The 20,018-nt window shown below is 40.8% G+C and overlaps 1 protein-coding gene across 10 annotated transcripts; it reads left to right on the top strand.

The window, feature by feature from the left end:
• Positions 1-1,738: 1,738 nt before the first annotated feature.
• On the top strand, positions 1,739-19,084 carry ZNF655 (zinc finger protein 655). 10 transcript variants are annotated; one of them, XR_004967639.1, is made up of 7 exons: positions 1,739-1,874; positions 2,775-2,937; positions 4,013-4,098; positions 4,486-4,612; positions 12,550-12,654; positions 13,366-15,796; positions 16,851-19,084. XR_004967639.1 is itself a non-coding variant. In XM_036309901.1 (6 exons), the coding sequence occupies exons 2-6, from the start codon at positions 2,802-2,804 to the stop codon at positions 14,751-14,753; spliced, it is 1,842 nt and encodes a 613-aa protein (XP_036165794.1). In that variant the 5' UTR covers positions 1,739-1,874; positions 2,775-2,801; the 3' UTR covers positions 14,754-19,084. The 10 variants fall into 10 exon arrangements, 9 of the variants coding, with proteins under 9 accessions (XP_036165794.1, XP_036165795.1, XP_036165797.1 ...); XM_036309901.1 differs by having other exon boundaries at positions 13,366-19,084; XM_036309909.1 differs by lacking the exons at positions 12,550-12,654; positions 13,366-15,796; positions 16,851-19,084 and adding an exon at positions 5,866-6,700 and having other exon boundaries at positions 1,745-1,874.
• Positions 19,085-20,018: the final 934 nt, after the last annotated feature.

Consider the following 20,018-nt stretch of genomic DNA (forward strand, 5'->3'; position numbering starts at 1 on the left):
GCTCAGAAGCCAAGTAGTAGCTATTGTTTCTTACCACTCTTTGTTAGGGATTGATGCCATTGATACTCAAGGAGGAAATAAAGGGAGGGTGTATCAGAATCTCTGAGGCTGATGTTTTTTTTAAAAAAGATATACAATGCCATACTTTTGTTCTTATTTAATTTGATGTGAAATAGCATTAAAGGATGACGTTTGATTTGTGAGCTTAAACAAAGCAGCACTACCTAAATCCCTGCCAAATCACTTTTTAAAATTATTCTTTAAGAGACATGCCAGTCCCTAGCAGATCTAGTTTCACAAGACATCACATTCTCTACGAATCCATGGAATCATAATACCTTAGGGCAGTGGTTCTCAACCTTCCTAATGCCGCGACCCTTTCATACAGTTCCTCATGTTGTGGTGACCCCCCAACCATAAAATTATTTTCGTTGCTATTTCATAACTGTAATTTTGCTACTGTTATTGTTGTAATGTACCCTGTGAATCACACAAGGACGCCTCAAGAAGTTGAACTAAAGAGCCACATTTATTGCAAATCCGGGACTATGAGGGGGCATTTCACTCTCCCAGATCTCATAGTGCCCACCAGCCCCAACACCAGATTTATATAGGCAAAGATCACAAAGGTATTGATTACATCCCAAGGTTTGGAATGAGGAACCTGGTTTGCAAAAAAGCAGTTTACAGAAGCAGACTTAAGCATGTTAATCTCAATGACAGTTTTTGGGTCCCCGGAACACTGAGTCAACAGGGACACGTTAACTGGAGCTCTCTGACCTTGGGATAATTGTGCTGTCCTTCCCAGGTAAAGGAAAATGTGCTTTCTAAGACCAGTATGACTACAACCAATGGGATTTCACATTACAATCAATAGGGTATTTAATCGAATGGGGTGATTTATATAATTCAGAAAATTAAAATAACTTTTTTATTATTTTAGCAAGAAAGTAAGTACAGAAACCAAACAGCAGGGTTAGAGTTAAACTACAGTTTCTACCTGAAATGATTGCTACCATACTTCATTATGAACCGTCATATAAATATCTGATATGCAGGATGTATTTTCATTGTTACAAACTGAACATAATTAAAGCATAGTGATTAATCACAAAAACAATATGTAATTATATATGTGTTTTCCGATGGTCTTAGGCCACCCCTGTGAAAGGGTCGTTGGATCCCCAAAGGGGTCGCGACCCCCAGTTTGAGAACCGCTGCCTCAGGGGCTTCTGCTCGCCCTCCGGCCTCCCTGTCCAAGCTCTCCGCGCTCTGCCCATCCTTGCTCCGCACAGTCCAGTCTTCCCCCCAGGAATGTGGCTCTCTCCCATTCTCAGCTTCTCTCTTCCACTCCCATTGGCTCAACGCCCCCACTTCCGCCAAGCACCTCAGTAGATCCCCATCCTCGGTATTCTGTGTACCTCCTACCATTAGAATCGTCCATCCTCTCTTTAGCGAGTCTTCTGTGCCCTTGTGCTCGTTCCCGACTGGCTGACTCAAGCAAGTCCTCCTCCTCATCTCCAGGTGGTCTCGAGGGCTGGCTGGGCAGGGCAGGGCCTGCGGGGCGCTCTCCCAGCCGGGGCAGCACAGCCATGACTGGTACCCTGGCTACAAAGGCAGCCGGCGGGCTGGCAGGGAAGGAGGGCAGGAAGCACCACAGCCGGCTCCGAGGTCCCCACACCTCCCCCGCCGGCCGCCTCCGGGGCCCTCATCCGGGGCCCCGCCCTCTGCGCCGGCCGCCGGACTCCGCCTCCGGAAGTGCCACCGAGAAGCACCGCCCTCCAAGCGGCGTAGAGCGACTCCCCTAAGGCCGGGACGGCCGCGAGCAAAGGTGTCTGCGACAGGACGGCAGCCTGGCCCGCTGTGGCACTTGGGTGAGTCCCCGGAAGCCACTCTGGGGTCGCGGTCGGGGCGGCCCGGTGTTTTAGCCTCCACCCCCGCGGGGAGGACGAGGAGGCGGAGGCGGCGGGTCCCGCCGACGGCGGTTTCCGTCCCCGGGAGCGCGCGGGCCGGTGGTGCGAGGGCCTGTTTCTCCTCAGCCCGGCTCTGCCCCGCGGACGGAGGACCCTGCTGTCAGGACCCGGGGGCCGTGCCTCGGCGTCAGCCGGGTGACTGTGGCTGGCCTCGCTTTCCCCCCGCGGAGAAGTGGGAGGAGGGCAGCGCCGGGAGAGGCCTTCTGCCGACCCGACGCCAGGGCCGGCCTGAGGGCTGCGGCCGGGGACAGCCCCGTCGCGGAAGGGGCGCGGAGTCCTGCGGCGGCCTTGGCTCTGAAGGACGCCAGTCCCGCCTGCTGGGGCCGCAGCTCTTCCCGGGGTGACTGGCAGGATTGAGGGAAAGGCCTGCCTGCCTCGTCGGGGTTAGCGAAGGGCCTGGTCCCCACAGTGGAATTTCGTTCTTAGTCAAGACTATTTAGTAATTGAAAGGGGGCCGACCGAGTGTTTACCAAGCAATCCCCAGGGGCCTGCTCTTAAAGAAATAACGAATAATCCTAAGTAGCATATGTCTCTGGGTACAGACTTGAGCCTTGAAAGAAATTTGTAAATCTCAACTATTTTAAACTTTCCTTAGAAATCTCTATTCAGTAGAACTTCCTTGATTTTTTTTTTTTTTGAAATACCACCAATTCGTTGTTTAGTTTAGGTGCTTAATCATTATCAACTATTTTTTTTTATTGAGTATCTGCAGTGTATAAGGTGCTTTGCTAAGTGCTCAGGATAGGAACTTCCAGGCTATTTTAACGTACTAAAACCATTTCTCCTACTCTCACCCCACAGTGATGGTCATTGCCCTCCGGAACAGGGATGGAGGAACTGTCTGTCCAGGAAGCAGCAGGATCACCAAGGGCCCAGTTTCCATCTTTGGAGACCCAGCCCGAGGGCCTGTCCCCGGAGCCTGAGTTCCTGCAGGACGCGGACATGGAACAGGGACTCCCTGGGGGTAAGGCAGAGAGAGCACTGACATCCAGGAGCACAGGCCTGTGGGAGGCTTCTGGGCCTGGCGTGAGAGAGGGAGGCCAGGAACTCCTGCCAGAAGATGGCCCCTTAGAGGGAGGCCTGGGAGGGAGGGGCACGGGGCCCCTCTATTAAGGACAGCCCGTCTTCCCTTAACAGGCAGAATGGTAGTCCCTCACTCTGCTCCAGCTGCTTTTTGTTTATACCACCTTTGCTTCATCCCATTTGCCACATCCACAACCGTTTCTCGGATGTGCTGTTTTTGTGGCCTCTCCCAATCCTTGCTTGGCTTTCATTTCCTCTTAGGTTCAGGGCTGCCCCTCCCCCTCTTCCCTTCACCTAGTGTCTTCCCTCCTGGATGACCTTTCGTGCTTTGCCACGGGCCATTCTGTTGCAACTGCAGTGTTTGTGACTAATTTTGGTCAAGAAAGCACCCATTGCATTCCTTGGTTGAGCCTGTCGGAGTGTATACGTGTCTTATACTGATTATACAATAACATTTTTATGTATTATATAGGTAGGTTGATCTGTCTTGTACTTCCTTTGTCCTGTGATCTTATCTCGGAATACTTGTAGCCAACTGCAGTGAAATAATGTGTGTCAGCAACACTGTGTGTGTAGAGTGCTGTGGGGCATGTGGGAGTGTGGAAAGGATTGTGAGGAAACAAATGGCCATTCCTTATTCTTAGGTGCCTTACACGCTAGTTGCGGAGACAGTGCCCATTCACAAGGTGAAGGCTTAGTGATTATAGAACAGTGTCTGGGAAAGGGTCAGCGGTCTGTTAGGTAACCATGGCTCTTGACAAGTCACTGTAAGTTCTTATGCTTTGCTTTGCCCATTTGCAAAACAGGTACACTGCTTAAAATCCCGTCTCATGGGTCTGAACGTTTGTAGTAGGGCATGCAAGTGCTGAGGAGCAGAGTAGACACACTCAATACTTGATAAATGTTCATTGGTTTTACTAGAATGTTGACGGGAAGAAGGGTCCTACTGGCTCTCTTCTGTAAGGGAGCCCTGGGGAAGGGCTGCTCTCACTCTTGGCTCCTTTCTCCTCCCTTAGCTCCACCTGTTCCCCAGGTGCCTGCTCTTCCCCACGAGGGAAGCCCAGGAGACCAGGCAACTGCACTCCTGACAGCCAGGTACCAGGTGAGCTGAGGAACCTTCTTTTCCTCAGGGACTGTTGCTGCTGATTGAGTGTGTCCCTTCCCTCACCCCATCCATAAACCTTGCCTAGAACTTTTTCAGTAACAGACTCTGGTTTCAGAACTGATCCTCTTCAGAGACCTGGACGTCACACAAACCATCTTCCCATCTTCTCAACACCACTGGAAAACACTGTTTGTTCTTTATCCCTAGTGTTTTGATGGGTGCTTATTGTTAAAGGGTTATGGGATTTATTCCCTAGATTCTAATCTGTTCTCACTCCTCCCCAACATAAATACACACTGGAGACTCTATATCATCTCCTTCATTCTCTGGCCATGATGCTGTCGTGGCCTTATTCCCGAGAGCAGCCAGGCTGTATTATTTCAGGAGTTTGTGACATTCGAGGATGTGGCTGTGCACCTTACTCGAGAGGAATGGGGATGCCTGGACCCTGTTCAGAGGGATCTCTACAGAGAAGTGATGTTAGAGAATTATGGGAACGTGGTCTCACTGGGTAAGGACTTCTTTTTATTCATTCAGTTGACCTATTGGGATTTCTTTACTGAGTAGGTGTGAGGTCTCTGAGAAAGTAGATTTTGGCTCAGATTCCAGGTTTAAGAACCTCTGAATCCTCTATCTTTAAGGTCATCTCCTCTGGGAGTGGTTTTCCTTTGGGGGTTTTAAAATGAGACATTCTACTCCTTATTCTGAGTTAATGGTTCCTGCTTTTATGGGGTATCTGTTCCCTGTTAGAAAAGGGAAGCTTGCTTGTGCTTTGCCTAAGTTCTCACCTTCCCTTTTTTATTTTAATTTAACTTAATTTAATTCTTATTTTATATGAGAGAGACTCTAGGGCAGTGGTTCTTAACCTGGCCTTTTAAATACAGTTCCTCATGTTGTGACCCAAGCATAAAATTATTTTTGTTGCTACTTCATAACTGTAATGTTGCTACTGCATGAATCATAATGTAAATATCTGATATGCAGGGTGGTCTTAGGCGACCCCTGTGAAAGGGTCGTTCGACCACCAAAGGTTGTTCTCGACCCACAGGTTGAGAACCACTGCTCTAGGGCCTCCCAACCTACAACCAGACACTTTCCTTCCTGGTAATTCAGTGCCTTTGTATCTGAGTTTCCCATTTTCTTTGGAAGAAGAAATGCCTTTTTAAAAGATAAGCTTAAATCCTTCTTGTTGAGTAATCTCTTATAAGAGAGATTACTAAATTCGTCTTCAAGCAGGCAGGATTTGAGAGACTTCATTTAAAGACTAGACTCACTGTGCGTACATTTCAGTGAGTCACCCAGATGGTAATCTTAATAACCTCATTCCTAGCAGCAGAAGTCTCAGATTTAAACCAAGTCTCTCCTTTGTCATATGGGTTGTACAGTAGGCCGCCCAGATTAGGTAACCTGTGGTGCTGTGGAGAAGCGTCAGTAGGGGGTTGTTGATAGCCCCCTTCATGTGAGCATTGCTCCTTTTCCTCTCTCTCTCTCTCTCTCTCTCTCTCTCTCTTCTCTCTCTCTTTGTTTTTTTGTTTTGTTGTTGCCCTCTCTGCTTTTGTTCTTTTTATTTATGTGTAAATTTAATGACGGTTTTTCTTTTCTCTCTCTCATTTTGCTTTGCCTATGCTGATGGCATCTAGGGTTGTTGCTTTGTCTCCTTGATTACACTCAGGATTAAAGAGGTCTTCTTCTCTGTGGGGAGGCAGCCTGCCAACTGGGAAGGTTTTAGCGTGTTTTCCATTCCTGGCTCTTTGATCTTTATAGGCATACTTCTCCGTCTTCCCACCACCCGGATTCATAGTGTGAATTCCTGCCCGGCCCTGAGTCATACCCAGGCAAGTGCTTTCTCTGGAGAAACACTTGCAGTCCTTTCAGCAGGAATCTCCAAGAGATGGCCCAAGTATCGGCTTCCCATCGATATTGCTCATCCCCGCTCGGAAACTCCTTTTCCACGATTATAAGATATTACATTTGATTGATGGAATAGATGCTCCCAGGATGCCACCACTTTGTAAAATTGCAGCTCCTCAAAAGACCTTTGTTAAATTTCTAAAGGGCCAAGGAAACTCTCCGTTGCCACCAGATGCATTTTGTATCCTGAATTTTGAGTTCATTCAGAAGCCATGGTTGGTGGTCATCTACTTGTGTTCTGAGAAACCACAAAGTTCAACTGCAGCTCTTCAGTTATTATGTTTTCATTTTATTTTAGAATGTCGAACGTTTGTTGCGTGCCCCTCCTTTTCTCTAGTGAACAGGACCTGCTCCTTCTGATGCTTAACTCTCTTGTGACCCCTGGGCTTTCTTTATATTTAACATTCTAGTCTTCTTTTAAGTCCCTGTGGCCACCTCCAAGGTCCTGACTTTGTCCCCTTTATTATTTGTTGCCAAACAAGATTGATACATTTATATAACCTTTTCTGATTAAGTGTTCCTTACCTGTCCTTGGTGGAGGGGAGATGGGAAGGCAAAAGAGTTCAGTTTCTTTATTTCAGGGCATCAGATTGAATGTATATTTAACAATTTTGTATACTGTAAAGTGATATGTAATTGCAAGATACTATAACTTTTCTCTAATAATTACATAATTTCCAATAGTTAACCTGTCTACTTTTTGGAGTAAAGAAACTTCTTAGCTTAGTCAGCCTAATAGCACAGCATGCTAGTTAACTGAATTTCGTTCCATTTTCTCACATCTCTTCATACACACAGGACACACATGCATACTTATACACATACTGGGCACAAATACACACAAGAAATCCTCGTATTCAATTCGCTCTTGTGATAGGAGCCTCTCCTTAGTAATTATTTTCTACAGTCCTTGGGAAGACCTTTCATATTTGTGGGTTCAGCAAATTCCATGTGCATTTTAAAGTTATACATTTAATTAACTTAGCTTAATGTTGATGTTATAAAATAAGGACTCTTATAATTCAGTCCCTGACTTAGCAGCCTGTTCACATCTTTTTTCCCATGGCAGTAGCTCTGAGGTGTATTTGTCACAGACATCAGAACTTTGGTCCTTTGGTTAAGTGCTTTGACTATATTCTAGTAAATATACAGAGTATGGCCCTCGCTGGTTTGGCTCAGTGGATAGAGCATTGGCTTACAGACTAAAGGGTCCCGTGTTTGATTCCCATCAAGGGCACATACCTTGGTTGCAGGCTCCTCCCTGGCCCGGGCCCTGGTAGGGGTGCATGAGGGAGACAACCAATGTTTCTCTCACATCAGTGTTTCTCTCTGTCTTTCCCTCTCTTTTCCACTCTTTCTAAAAGATCAATGGAAAAATATCCTCGGGTGAGAATTAACAAAAACAAATAAACAAAACAAAAAAATATAGAGTATGAATAGTTGAGTAAAAGAGCGAAAAAGTTTGTAAAAACATAGTTTTTATTACCAAATCTAAAAAGAAGCATACTCTATTAACAATGTATGAATTACTGGCTTGAGGATCATACCCAAAGGAATGTTATATATGACTTAGTGCTTAAAATTAAGATTAAGTACTGGAAATTAAGACTGGGAAAGAGGCCTGGATTGCATTGCAAATGGGATAGAGTGGCGGGTGCCTGATTAGATGACATGTTTATCAGAATTCTAGTTCATGATAAGTGAGTTGATAAATCAGGAATGTTTGGCACATAGCCCCTAACTTTTTGAAGTTAATGTCCTCGGGACAAAAATGATTTTGTATAGAATGTTTTTATTGCCACAGCTATATACTATTTCTTAAGCAACCAATAGGTTCCTAGATAATCCTATCTAATAATAGACAAACATGGTAATTGGCCGTACCTTCGCTACGCCTCACATAGGCTAATCAGCGGGATATGCAAATGAACCGCCAACAAAGATGGCGGTTAATTTGCATACGTAGGCCTGAAGCGAAGACTGAAGGTGGCTTCGGCTGGAGCAGCGAAGGCTTGAAGGCGGCTCTGGCCGGAGCAGCGAAGACTGAAGGCGGCTCTGGCCGGAGCGAAGGCCTAGGTCCTGGGTGCCGGAGGAAAACCGGTGCCAGCAGCCAGGGGAAGGGAAGGCCTATTGCACGAATCTTTTCGTGCAACAGGCCTCTAGTGTGTGTGTGTGTGTGTGTGTGTGTGTGTGTGTGTATTTTAATCCTTACTATAACCCTGTGAGCAGATATTACTCTATTTCATACCTGAGGAAGCTGAGATTCAGAGAAATTAGTAATTCACGTAATTTGGAATCAAAACTGACTATGAAACCCATGCTCTTTTTCACTATTTTGTGTCTTAAAGCAATTAGTTAAACCACATATGGTGTTTTTTATATTTTCATGGCTGTACTCTAATGACAATGAAAAATGGCTATGATAAATTGGATAGGCACGTTTGTATAGTTTGGGAACAGAAAGGACACATTCAAGACGTAAAATTGTCTAGGAATATATTCCATTATAAGTATACTAGAGGCCCGATGCATGAAATTCTTGCAAGAGTAGCCCTTCTTTCTCCTGGCTGCCACCACCGGCTTCCCTCTGGCACCTGGGACCCAGGCTTCCCTTGCAGCAGCCCCGGCTTTGTCTGGAAGGTTGTCCAACATCCGGTCTAATGAGCATATTAAACTTTTATTATTATAGAAGATACACAAGAACAATATTGCTAAGGAGAGATTTTATTTGTGTATTTTTTAAGGATCAGGAAGAAAGACATGAAGCTTCCAAATGGCTAAATCTTAGGCAGGAAACCAAATAATGAGGTATATTTTATTGTTTTGCTTTATCCCTTAACCTTTTAATTCTGAGGTATATTTTAAATGTTACTTTAAAAAACCAGATTAAATAAAAATAAATCGAATTAAGAAATGGCTTTGGTTTAAATTTAAAAATTAAAAGATTTTAATAAAAAATTAAGTTATTTTATTTTTCTAAAATATATTTTTATTGGTTTCAGAGAGGAAGAGAGAGGGAGAGAGAGAGAGAGAAACAATGATGAGAATCATTGATCAGCTGCCTCCTGCATGTCCCCCACTGGGGATCGAGCCCACAACCCAGGCATGTGCCTTGACCAAGAATCAAACCGTGACCTTCTGGTTCATAGGTCAGTGCTCAACCACTGAGCCACACCAGCCAGGCAAAAATTAAGTAATTTTAGATTAGAGGCTTGAGCTACAAAAAAAATCTAAGCAAATGCTATTTTTGAGAGCATAGAGTTTTGACTTAAATTTAGGAAAAGGCATTTATTTATTTATTATTATTGATTTTAGAGAGCGAAAGGGGGTGGGGGGGGGGAGAGAGAGAGAGAGAGAGAGAGAGAGAGGGAGAGAAAGAAAAAGAGAGAAGGAAAGAGAAACATTGATTTGTTGTTTCACTTATCTATGCATTCATTGGTTGCATCTTCTATGTGCCCTGACTGGAGATTGAATTTGCAAGCTTGGCATATCCGGACCACACTCTGAGTTACCTGCCAGGGCAGGAAAAGACATTTAGACCAATGGCAGGAAAACCTGTCTCAATGCTTTCTGAGACCCTTAGTGTGGTAGAGTAGAGAGAATATAAACTGTGGAATTAAACTTGTGTTCCAGTTATCAGCTGTGATACATTGAGCAAATATTTAAACTCACACTCATTTTCTTCATCTATAAAACATGAAAAATAGCCCTGACCGGTTTGGTTCAATGGATAGAGAGTCGGCCTGTGGACTCAAGGGTCCCAGGTTCGATTCCGGTCAAGGGCATGTACCTTGGTTGTGGGAACATACCCAGTGGGGAGTGTGCAGGAGGCACCTGATCGATGTCTCTCTCTCATCGATGTTTCTGACTATCCTTCTCCCTTCCTCTCTGTAAGAAATCAATAAAATATATTAAAAAAACACACACACACACATGAAAAATAGTGTCTCCCTTTTGGTTTGTACCAAGGATTAAGTTAGATTATGTTTATAAGTACCTGGCTCATGGTAGTTACTCAAATGTTTGTTTGAAAAGGACGAGTGATATGAGCTATAGACCAATTTTTTTAATACAAATAAAAATTTTAGGAGAGTTCAAATTATTTCTTTATAAGTTCAATTTCCTCAAATTGAATATTGCTCTGACTGTGCCTAGAGTTTGGATTTTTATTATAAAGAGATTTTTTATTTCTTTGGCACTAAAGATCTCTTAGATCCCTTTTAATGAAAACATTCATGATTCCAAGTCTTTTGGATCCTGGTTCTCCAATCACTATTTCTGTTCTTTTATTATGTTTACTATTTATTCCATTATCAACATATTGGTTTTCTGTTCTCTTTCTATACATATTTTGGAGGAAGGAATGGGTTTCATTCACAATCATTTTTTTACTGGTGGATTATTTAAAAGCCAGGTTCTGAAATAAGACTGGGTTTATGTCCTATCAGTGGTTCTCAACCTTCCTAATGCCGCGACCCTTTAATACAGTTCCTCATGTTGTGGTGACCCCCAACCATAAAATTATTTTCGTTGCTACTTCATAACTGTAATGTTGCTACTGTTATGAATCGTAATGTAAATATCTGATATGCAAGATGTATTTTCATTGTTCGCGACCCACAGGTTGAGAACCGCTGGAACCACTTGTGGCCTTGGGCAAGTTAATTAACCTTTCTGAAGCTTAGTTTTCCTATTTGTAAAATGGGTATAATAATAGTGACTACCTCATAAAGGTATGGTGACTATTAAGTGAGTGCAAGCTTGTATAGCTCATGGGTATGGTACTTTGTACCTACCACCTACTTAGTAAATCATAGCTTAATATTTTGATGATACAGGTGACTTTAAGTCTATATCATGAACTCTGTTTTCTTCTGAACTTCAGTCTTGTATATCTAATTGCCTGTTAAGCATTTATATTTTTCTACATTACCTTAAACACAAGTCCAAAATCAAACCTCTCATTCCACATCGAGATGATCTTTTTTGTTGTGCATATGTGATTTAAGTGTAGATATAAAGAACCAAAATTTCAGTTGTCAAATACTTAGAAATATCTTAATAAATATCTCAAAAGTAGAAGTTGCAAATTATGTTATCAGAATTCTGAACAGAATAGTTGCTGCTTCATACCACACTAACTTTTTTTTAACTTGCAAAACTATTTCATTTGACATGGAGGACCTTAACTAAATACATGTCCAAAAGAACTCTATTAATGCCCAGTAGGAATTTAGAAACACAGTAAATAAAAGACATTTATATCTTTTTTATATTTGTTCTGATCTCTCTGCTCTTAGACTCTCACACAGAATCCCAAGAGGGCAACTGTTAGTTTATATTTTCTAAGTCTAATGCCCTTTTAAAAACATTGGTTATTTGTTGTATGTTGATACTTGGACACAAAATTGGCACTCAGTGAGTAGCTTTTAAGTAAAGGAATCAAAGGAAATGCAAGATACAAGCTACATGGTCCCTGCAAGATACAAGCTACATGATCCCTGCAATCAGGTAGGGATGATGATACCTGAAACCAAGTAAAAAATCTGTAAATTTCATTATATAGTGACATATCAGGATAAGAGGAACAAATAAATTTTGTAGACATTCAGTAAGTGAAGAGAAAGGCTTTTGGAGATGAGAGGCTTGAGCTAAGACCTTGTATGTGTGCTACTAGAAGCTTTCTGGGCTGAACATGTGTAAAATGTCCCATTGATACTATAATAGTTCTGGCCCTTCAGAAGCAGACTGCCTCTTACTTTCACTTTAAAAGAGTTTAGATCCTAGCAGTCCATTATGCAAGCCGGAGAAAGACCATTTTATGTGAAGATGCACTTTTATTGCACTTTCCTCACTATATATTATAATTATTTGTTTATACCTGTCTCTGCAGTTAGGAGTATAAGGTCTTTGAGAGAATGGGCCTTATTGGCTTGAGCCTTTTATCCCTGACATACTTTGGATAGAGAGGGCATCCCATAAATGTTTGTTTAATAAACAAGAGTGTAAGCTCCTAATGGGTGAGAATGTGTCATATTATTCTGTGTTTCCTTATTTGAATTGAAATGAATTGTTTCTTAAGGTTTATCCTAAGAATATGTACTCAGCCTTCACTGATTCTGTTGCTATGGTTCATGTCACCATACAACAGATGCTTAATTATCCACTTTTCTGTAGGTTATATTTTTATTACCTCAATTTTGACCAGGTCTAATACAAGATTGATCTAGAGGCAACAGGTGAGGAGTGCTAATGATAATTTCTGTGAAATTATCCCATGCATAAATTCTGTTTGAGTAATGTTTAAGTGAACACTATTGCTCTCAAAAGTCATAAACTTGTTCCTTGACATACTTCTTTATAGAGCACAAATAGGAGTTCCTTGTAGAGGATCTTTGCCACTCTCACACTCCAGGTCTTCCTAATGTCTTCTAAGAATTTACTTTCTTTCTCTGTTAACCATAAGTTAAGAGAAAAAGTGGCTGGTATGGTATCTGGGGATAAATTGCCACATCCCATTTCCTTCTCTATGAGCAGGATTTCCAATTTTCAAGCCTGATGGGATCTCTCAGCTGGAACAAGATCTACAGGTCTTTGATTTGGAAACTAAGAATAGAGAAGTCTTAAGAGATGACTGCTCAGGTGAGTAAGGCAGAATCAATCAGATGGAATTAGTACTGTTGTTGAGCCAAGTTGTAGCTGCTTTGGCAATCAGAATGGAGAGCTCTGTCTGTATCCCAGAATGGAGAGCTATTTCCTTTTCTCTCCAGTTTTTTTTTTTTTTTTAATTGATTTTTAGAGAAAAAGGAAAGGAGACAGCAAAACATCCATGTCAGAGCAAAACATTATCAGCTGCCTCATGCAGACCCCCTACTGGGGATCAATCTGGCAACCTTGGCATGTACCCTGACTGGTGAATGGAACTGGCAACCTTTTGGTGCATGAGATGCCAAACCAACTGAGCCACACTGGCCAGGGCTTCCCTTCAGTTTTGATGAACTCTATGCATTTATTTTGTCCCTAATCATCCACAAGTTGTAGTAGGTCCCTATTCAAGTTGCTTGCCTATAATTCGCTTGAACTATTTTCTCCTTTGAAATACCTTAATTGATTTTCTTACTCTGCTGAAAGTATCTTCTGTTTCTACCACACCCTGAACCATTTAGAACCTACCACACTTTCATTTCATGCCCTTATAGCTGCTGTTGAAATTTTATGCATATGTTTTAGAGTAAATAAACTTCTTTAATCCTGATAGATACTATATTACTTAGCTTTTTCCTCTCTGAGTTTTCTTTTTCTAAGCATAGGGTACAGATTACATTTGCATTTTCTATTTATATATTGCATCAGATGGAGGAACCAGAGAAGAGAACAAGCTGTTGATTCCTAAGCAGAAAATTTCAGAAGTGCATTCATGCAAAATGAGAGTAGGAAGACTCAAAAAGGATGCCGGCCAAGTTCCTGAGACTAGAGAAGTGTATAAACCTGAGGACAGATTAGAAAGGCTTCAGGAAATACTAAGGAAATTTTTATTCCTGGAGAAAGAGTTTAGGCAAATAACAATCAGCAAGAAAACTTTCACCAGTGAAAACAATGAATGTAATGAACCTGAAAAAAGCTTCAGTCTGGAATCTACCCTTGATACAGACCAGAGAGATCTTAGAATACAGAACATTGATGACATTGATAGGTATGACATTAGCCTCAACCAGAATTCAGCTGCTGAGAAACATGAACAAGTAAATCTAACACAGGATTTTCAGAATAGTGAATATAAAGAAAGCTTAATGGATCTTTCCCACCTTAGTAAATGTGAGAGCATTTTCACCACTGAGAAATCCTATAAATGTGATGCATGTGAGAAAATCTTCCATCAGAGCTCAGCTCTTTCTAGACATCAGAGAATTCATACTAAAGAGAAACCCTACAAATGTAAAGAATGTGAAAAATCTTTCAGTCAGAGCTCAAGTCTTAGTCGACATAAAAGAATACATACTAGAGAAAAACCCTATAAATGTGAAGTGTCTGAGAAGTCCTGTGAATTATCTGATAAATCCTCTAGTCAGAGCTCAGGCATAATGAAGCATAAGAGGATTCACACTAAAGCAAAATCTTATAAATGTAGCAATTGTGAAAGAGTATTCAGTCGTAGTGTACACCTTACTCAACATCAGAGAATTCACAGAGAGATGCCCTGTAAGTGTACTGTATGTGGCAGCGACTTCTACCATACCTCATTCCTAGTCGAACATCAGAAGGTTCACTGTGAAGAGAAAGCCTATGAATATGAATGTGGGATGAACTTTACTAAACATCAAGGAGTTAGTCTCAGAGAAAAGCCCTATACATGTACTGAATGTGGAAAAGACTTCAGATTGAATTCCCATCTTATTCAGCATCAAAGAATTCACACAGGAGAGAAACCACATGAATGTAATGAATGTGGGAAAGCTTTCAGTCAAACCTCATGCCTTATTCAGCATCACAAAATTCACAGGAAAGAGAAATCCTCTGAGTATAATGCTTATGAGGAAAGTTTTAATCATAGCTCAGATCTTGTCCTGCAGCGAGAAGTCCTTGCCAGAGAAGAAGCCTTTGATTGTGATGCATGGGAAAAGAACCTCATTCAGAGAGCACAACTTGTTCAACATCAAAGAATTCATACCAAAGAGAAACCTTATGAATGTAATGAACGTGGGAAGACATTTAGCCAAGTTCAGGCCTCATTCAATATCTGAGAGTTCACACCAGGGAAAAATTGTGAGTACTGAATGTGATAAAATCTTCAGTCAGCTCAACCTTTTCATCATCGGAGAATCCACACCAGAGAGAAATTTTCTGAATGTGATGAATGTAGGAAAGCTATTAGTTTTAAACTTTTAATTGATGCCTGCACACCCATACCAGAGAAAACCTACAAATATATTGAATGTGGTAAATGCTTTATGTTATGTTCATAACTTAGTCATCATTGGAGAATTCATACAGGAATAAAAGCCCACTACTGTAAAGAATGTGAAAAAGCCTTCAGTCAAAGAAAATACCTTTTCAGCATCAAATTCATTCCATGCAGAAAGCCTGTGAATGTAATAAATGTGTGTGTGTGTGAAGATTCAGTCATATTTCAATCTTCATTCAACATCAAAGAATCCATACCCAAGAGAAGCCATTGAGTATAGGAGTTCAAGTCTTTTTCATCATATCTACACCAGACCAGAATCTGATACAACACAAATGGAAAAAATTTATTGCCATATTTCAGGCTTCACTCAACATCAAAATATTGAAGGGACAATTGTTGATTATTTGAATATGAAATCATTAATATATAGTCCCGATCTTTTTCATTGCAGAAGAATCTAGCCTGAGGAGTGACATGGTGAATGCAGTACTGTTTTCTCATGGCATTCTTTAATATAATAGGTGTTGTAAGTAACTATGTATACTTTATTTATGGAATTCATTTAAGCTATTTTTATTTTAATGTGGCCTATAAACATTTTTCTTTTTCTTGAAATTGGTATGTATTGTTCTCAGCTTCCCTAAGGTACTGTAATTACACCAATGTTAAAACATATCAGCATCTGGAAGGTAGCTCATTTAGTTTTTTCTGCTGTTCTCCACTCAGGTTCTCTCCAAAACAGACTATTAGGTCTGCTCTTTTCTGAAGACCCTAATTCCTATTTGTTTCTAGCCACAACAACTGGATTCCTGTTGATTTCTCCACTCTCTTAAGCGCCTTCAAATGATGGTTTCCTAGTTTTAAGCTTTTCACCAGCAGGTATGCCATCCCTACTTGATGTCACTGTTCTGGTGTCTTCTTTCCCAAAGTAAAGCATCTTCCTTTAAAAGAATTGGATTTCCACATCCAGTTCACCCATGAGTATGAAAGATTCTGTCTTCCTTGAATTTATGACAGACAGCTAAACAATTTCAAGTGATGCCCAAGTTTTTAGCTGCCTTGTTTTGCATCCACAGCCCACTAACAGAGATGTAAGGACTCTTAATGTTATAGCTACATTCATTCAGCATCTACTCTGCATGTCTAAGTTTAGAAATATTTTATATACTTCCATTGAAGGCCAGCAAAATGCTCGGGCTTGTTTTTGATAGGGCAAAACATAAAGAACATATACTAAAAGACCAGAGAGCTTCATAAGGCAGAGAGCTCAGCCTACCAACAAAGATATTGCTGTTCTTACATAATATCTCCAGAGAGAATATTTCAAGAGAGTTGGTAATTCTGTTCCTGGTAAAATTTTAACCATTAAGATTGTTTTCTTATCTATTTGGATTTCCACCTTCAATATCCCCTCATCAGTCTAGGACAGTATTTGAAGTGTGGGGGCATTTTGTATACTTATTATCACATTTTTTTTTGTATTTTACTAGAGTCTATAGGCCATATACAAGAACATGATTTTCTTGATTGATAAAAGTGATCACAGATGTTGGCTCCAGATTTCAGGATCACCATCATAACACCTAGCAACAGTTTATGATTCTTAGATGATGTCAAAGCACTTTATTATATTTTTCCATCTTAAGTTTCATAATATTTTGTGAATAAGACAAGTGTTATTTAAAATTCTAGTTGTCATTCCAGCAGTTGAGGCCTTCATAGTCCAGAAGTTATAATATTCATGAGGGATCCTCAACAAATATATAAAAATGTATTGCTTGCCCTATAAGCATTTTATGGCTAACCTCTAGGATAGTTCTACCAGTATATTTTACCTCTTAGTCATCAGCAAGCATATGATCTAATCAGGGCAAGGTAGGAATCTAAACGTAAAATCAAATGGAAATGCATGTTTTTTTTCCTCTGTCTCCAGGGATTATGAAACAGAGGATGAAGTAATCCTTAAATACCAGAATGTATAAACATCACTTGTATGCATTTGGTTTAGGAATGTGCTTTTTACTTCCGCTTGAATAAAAGTGTGTTTGATATTCTGCAAATCTGTTTAAAATAAAATCTGAAGGCCTTAGCTGGAAGCATTTGGAAATTTTGGAATCACCTTTCTGGCTGCAACTCAGTTCCTTACAGATACTTACTTCATAGCAAGAGTAGATTGTTCTCCTGTATACTGGTACTTGCTCTTCCACAGAACTCTTGAGGAATAAAGTCTGAATGTTTAGGAATTAAAGGATTATTCAGTTGGTATGGTGTCAGTACATAAAATAAGAGGAAATCATTTGAGGTTTCAGTTAAATTAGGCAGAATGTGTGTGTTTTTTTAGTAAAACACATTTTTAAAAATTAGAAAAAAGTAACTTGCCAGTTTAAGCTTGCTGATATTTAATTGGTCCAATAGAATATGAGTTTGTGTTAATTTTTTTAGTCTTGATGCTGGAGAGGTAAGAGAAGAAATCTAATAGTTGAGGGACCTAATTTTATCTTCTATCTGCCCACCCACCTACATGTACATATATGTATGTGCATATTCAAACTTATTCCTCACAACTCTGCAAGGGAACTAGCTTCATTTTACAGAACTGAGGTATAGGGAGGTTAAAGAACTTGTTAGGATCACATAGCAAGTTCAAAGTCAGGTGTGTTTGACTCCAAAACGTCAAGTTGGTATTAGACACCAACCAGGGACGTTTTCTTTGATTGCTCTTCATTCCTTGTTACACCCCAATGTTTCACTGTTACTAGTTTGCAACTCATCCTAAATGCTCTCAAAGCTCTCTGGGATACTAGGAGAAAATATCCCAATATCTCTTGGTACTAGTTAGAGACCCTTCTCCGCCCCATGAATAGGCTTAGACAATTTTGACTGTGACAGGTCACAGATCAAAGGTCCCAAATTCCTGTCTCCTGTTAAGTCCCCTCCATTCCCATCACTAGATTTACATTTCCATTTTCAATGCCCAAATGTGCTCTTAATTTTTGCTGCTAATTAGAACTTGCTGATGGACATTTATTCTTACCAAGATTTACTGTCACCTCTGGTTACATTATAGCAGTGGAACAAAGCAGTTATTGGGAAAATCAAGTTTGATACCTAGGTTCTGGGTTGAGCAAAAGAGTATCCAGATAGAGGTAGACTTGAAAGATATGTGGTACACTGGAAGAGGAGCAAGGAGAGCATTTCAGACAAGAGAGATGATGTCAGAAGGCCTACAAATGAGAATATGGCATTTTCAGGGCAATATATGAGCTTTCTGGAGAAATGCCTCACGCTAGCAAATAGTATGAAGGTAACTGATGAAGTTGAAGAACGAAAACTTCTAGGGTGTCATCTCAGCAAAGCATAATGGGATTCCCACAACTAGAAATGTAACTACCTGTCCATTCAATAATACATTTGCCAGACACTATGATATTCAGTGCTAGTCAAAGGATACAGTTAACCTAATCAAATGAATGAAACCATCTGCTGAGTAAAAATAAACAGATTAGTTGTCTAAACAATAGCTTCAGAATTAGACATACCTGTGTTTGAATTTTGCTGTTTACTAGCTGTGTGACTTTGGAAATTTTACTAGTCTCTCTAGTTTTCTTGCCTATACAATGTGGCTAATAGCATGAAAATTAAAGAGATAATGTAAAAGGTACTGGTCATATAGTAAGTGCCAAATAGTTATTAATATAAATACTATTATAAAAACCAGTAAAAATAGAAGACAGATGTTTAGATAGAAGATGGAATTAATGACCAAGCATTTAACAGTGTAGGACTGGCATTGTCCAGGATGGGATGCCCTGGGTTTGGAGAACTTAAATATGACTAGAGAAAACATCAGGCATCCTTGTCTGTGGTAGGAACTGCCTCCTGACAGGCACTCCCTGTTGGAGTCAGCAAGCTGACATCTGTCTTGTCTAAAATTCATATGAGTTCACATTTTCAAAATACAAGTGCATAAAGGAACTATTGTTTAATCCAAGACTGTAAGAATGATTTCAATAAGAAATCAGATGGTACCCTGTATAAGTCAACAAGAAAATAATGCTGGAATTTTTTTATTTTGTTGATGCATCCTATTCACTCCACTTATAGAAAATGGTTAACCTCTTGTATTTGTATTTCATTCATGTTTATAAATTTACAACTTGGACATAACTACAAGTGTCTTGTCTTTTTTCTTTTCGGCGGTTGCTCATATTACAAATCTTCACCCAGTCTTTCTTCATTGTCCTTCCCATGTGCAGTTAGACACTAGCCAGGGGTGGGCAAACTTTTTGACTCGAGGGCCACAATGGGTTCTTAAACTGGACCGGAGGGCCGGAACAAAAGAATGGATGGAGTGTTTGTGTGAACTAATATAAATTCAAAGTAAACATCATTACATAAAAGGGTATGGTCTTTTTTTTTTTTTAGTTTTATTCATTTCAAACGGGCCGGATCCTGCCCACGGGCCGTAGTTTGCCCACGGCTGCACTAGGCTCTGATTTGAGCAGACCAGGGTTCAAATGCTGCCTCCTTGCTTACTAACTGCAGCTTCTGGCATGAAGATAGTAAAAATTACCAGCTTCATCAGATTGTTGTGAGGATTAATGAGATGATATCAGTTTAAATGCCCCACAATTGGTAGCTGTTATTTCTGAGTTTAGCAGGAATCTACCCTTATCATAACTCATTTCCTTAATCCCTTTTCCTGCTTCAACATATCAAATGTGCCACAGGCAAATCTGTAGTGCAGGCGCAGTAGGGTCTTTGGACCTCTCTAAGGTTTTTCTTCCTCATATTGGTATTGGTACCAGCATGCTCCTCCTGTTTGTTTATATACTCCATGCAAAACTGGTAGGGACTGGGTTGAAGGGACAAAGGGAAAGGAGGACTGAGGGCCTTCATAACCTGAGTTTGGGCTCAGCAGGTCATCTGATCTGTAATTTTGAAGGAGGAGGTGAGATGGGTGGTAAAACTGCAGGAGTCAAGCGGAGGAGGCAAATGGGGTACATACAGGGTCAGAGGGGATGAAGAAGGAAACAAATTTAGATCCTTGGTCCACTTAGTGATATAGAGGGCAAATAGAGAAATCTGTTCCAACCTCCTC

This window comes from Myotis myotis, unplaced genomic scaffold (assembly GCF_014108235.1).
Source record: "Myotis myotis isolate mMyoMyo1 unplaced genomic scaffold, mMyoMyo1.p scaffold_m19_p_5, whole genome shotgun sequence".
NCBI lineage: Eukaryota > Metazoa > Chordata > Mammalia > Chiroptera > Vespertilionidae > Myotis > Myotis myotis.

Bases quoted from the DNA above. Each gene is read 5' to 3' on its own strand.
- ZNF655 (XM_036309901.1), top strand. From the start codon at position 2,802: ATGGAGGAACTGTCTGTCCAGGAAGCAGCAGGATCACCAAGGGCCCAG. The intron at 2,938-4,012 runs GTAAGGCAGAGA...CTCCTCCCTTAG, and splicing joins GGAACAGGGACTCCCTGGGG to CTCCACCTGTTCCCCAGGTG. The intron at 4,099-4,485 runs GTGAGCTGAGGA...GTATTATTTCAG, and splicing joins TCCTGACAGCCAGGTACCAG to GAGTTTGTGACATTCGAGGA.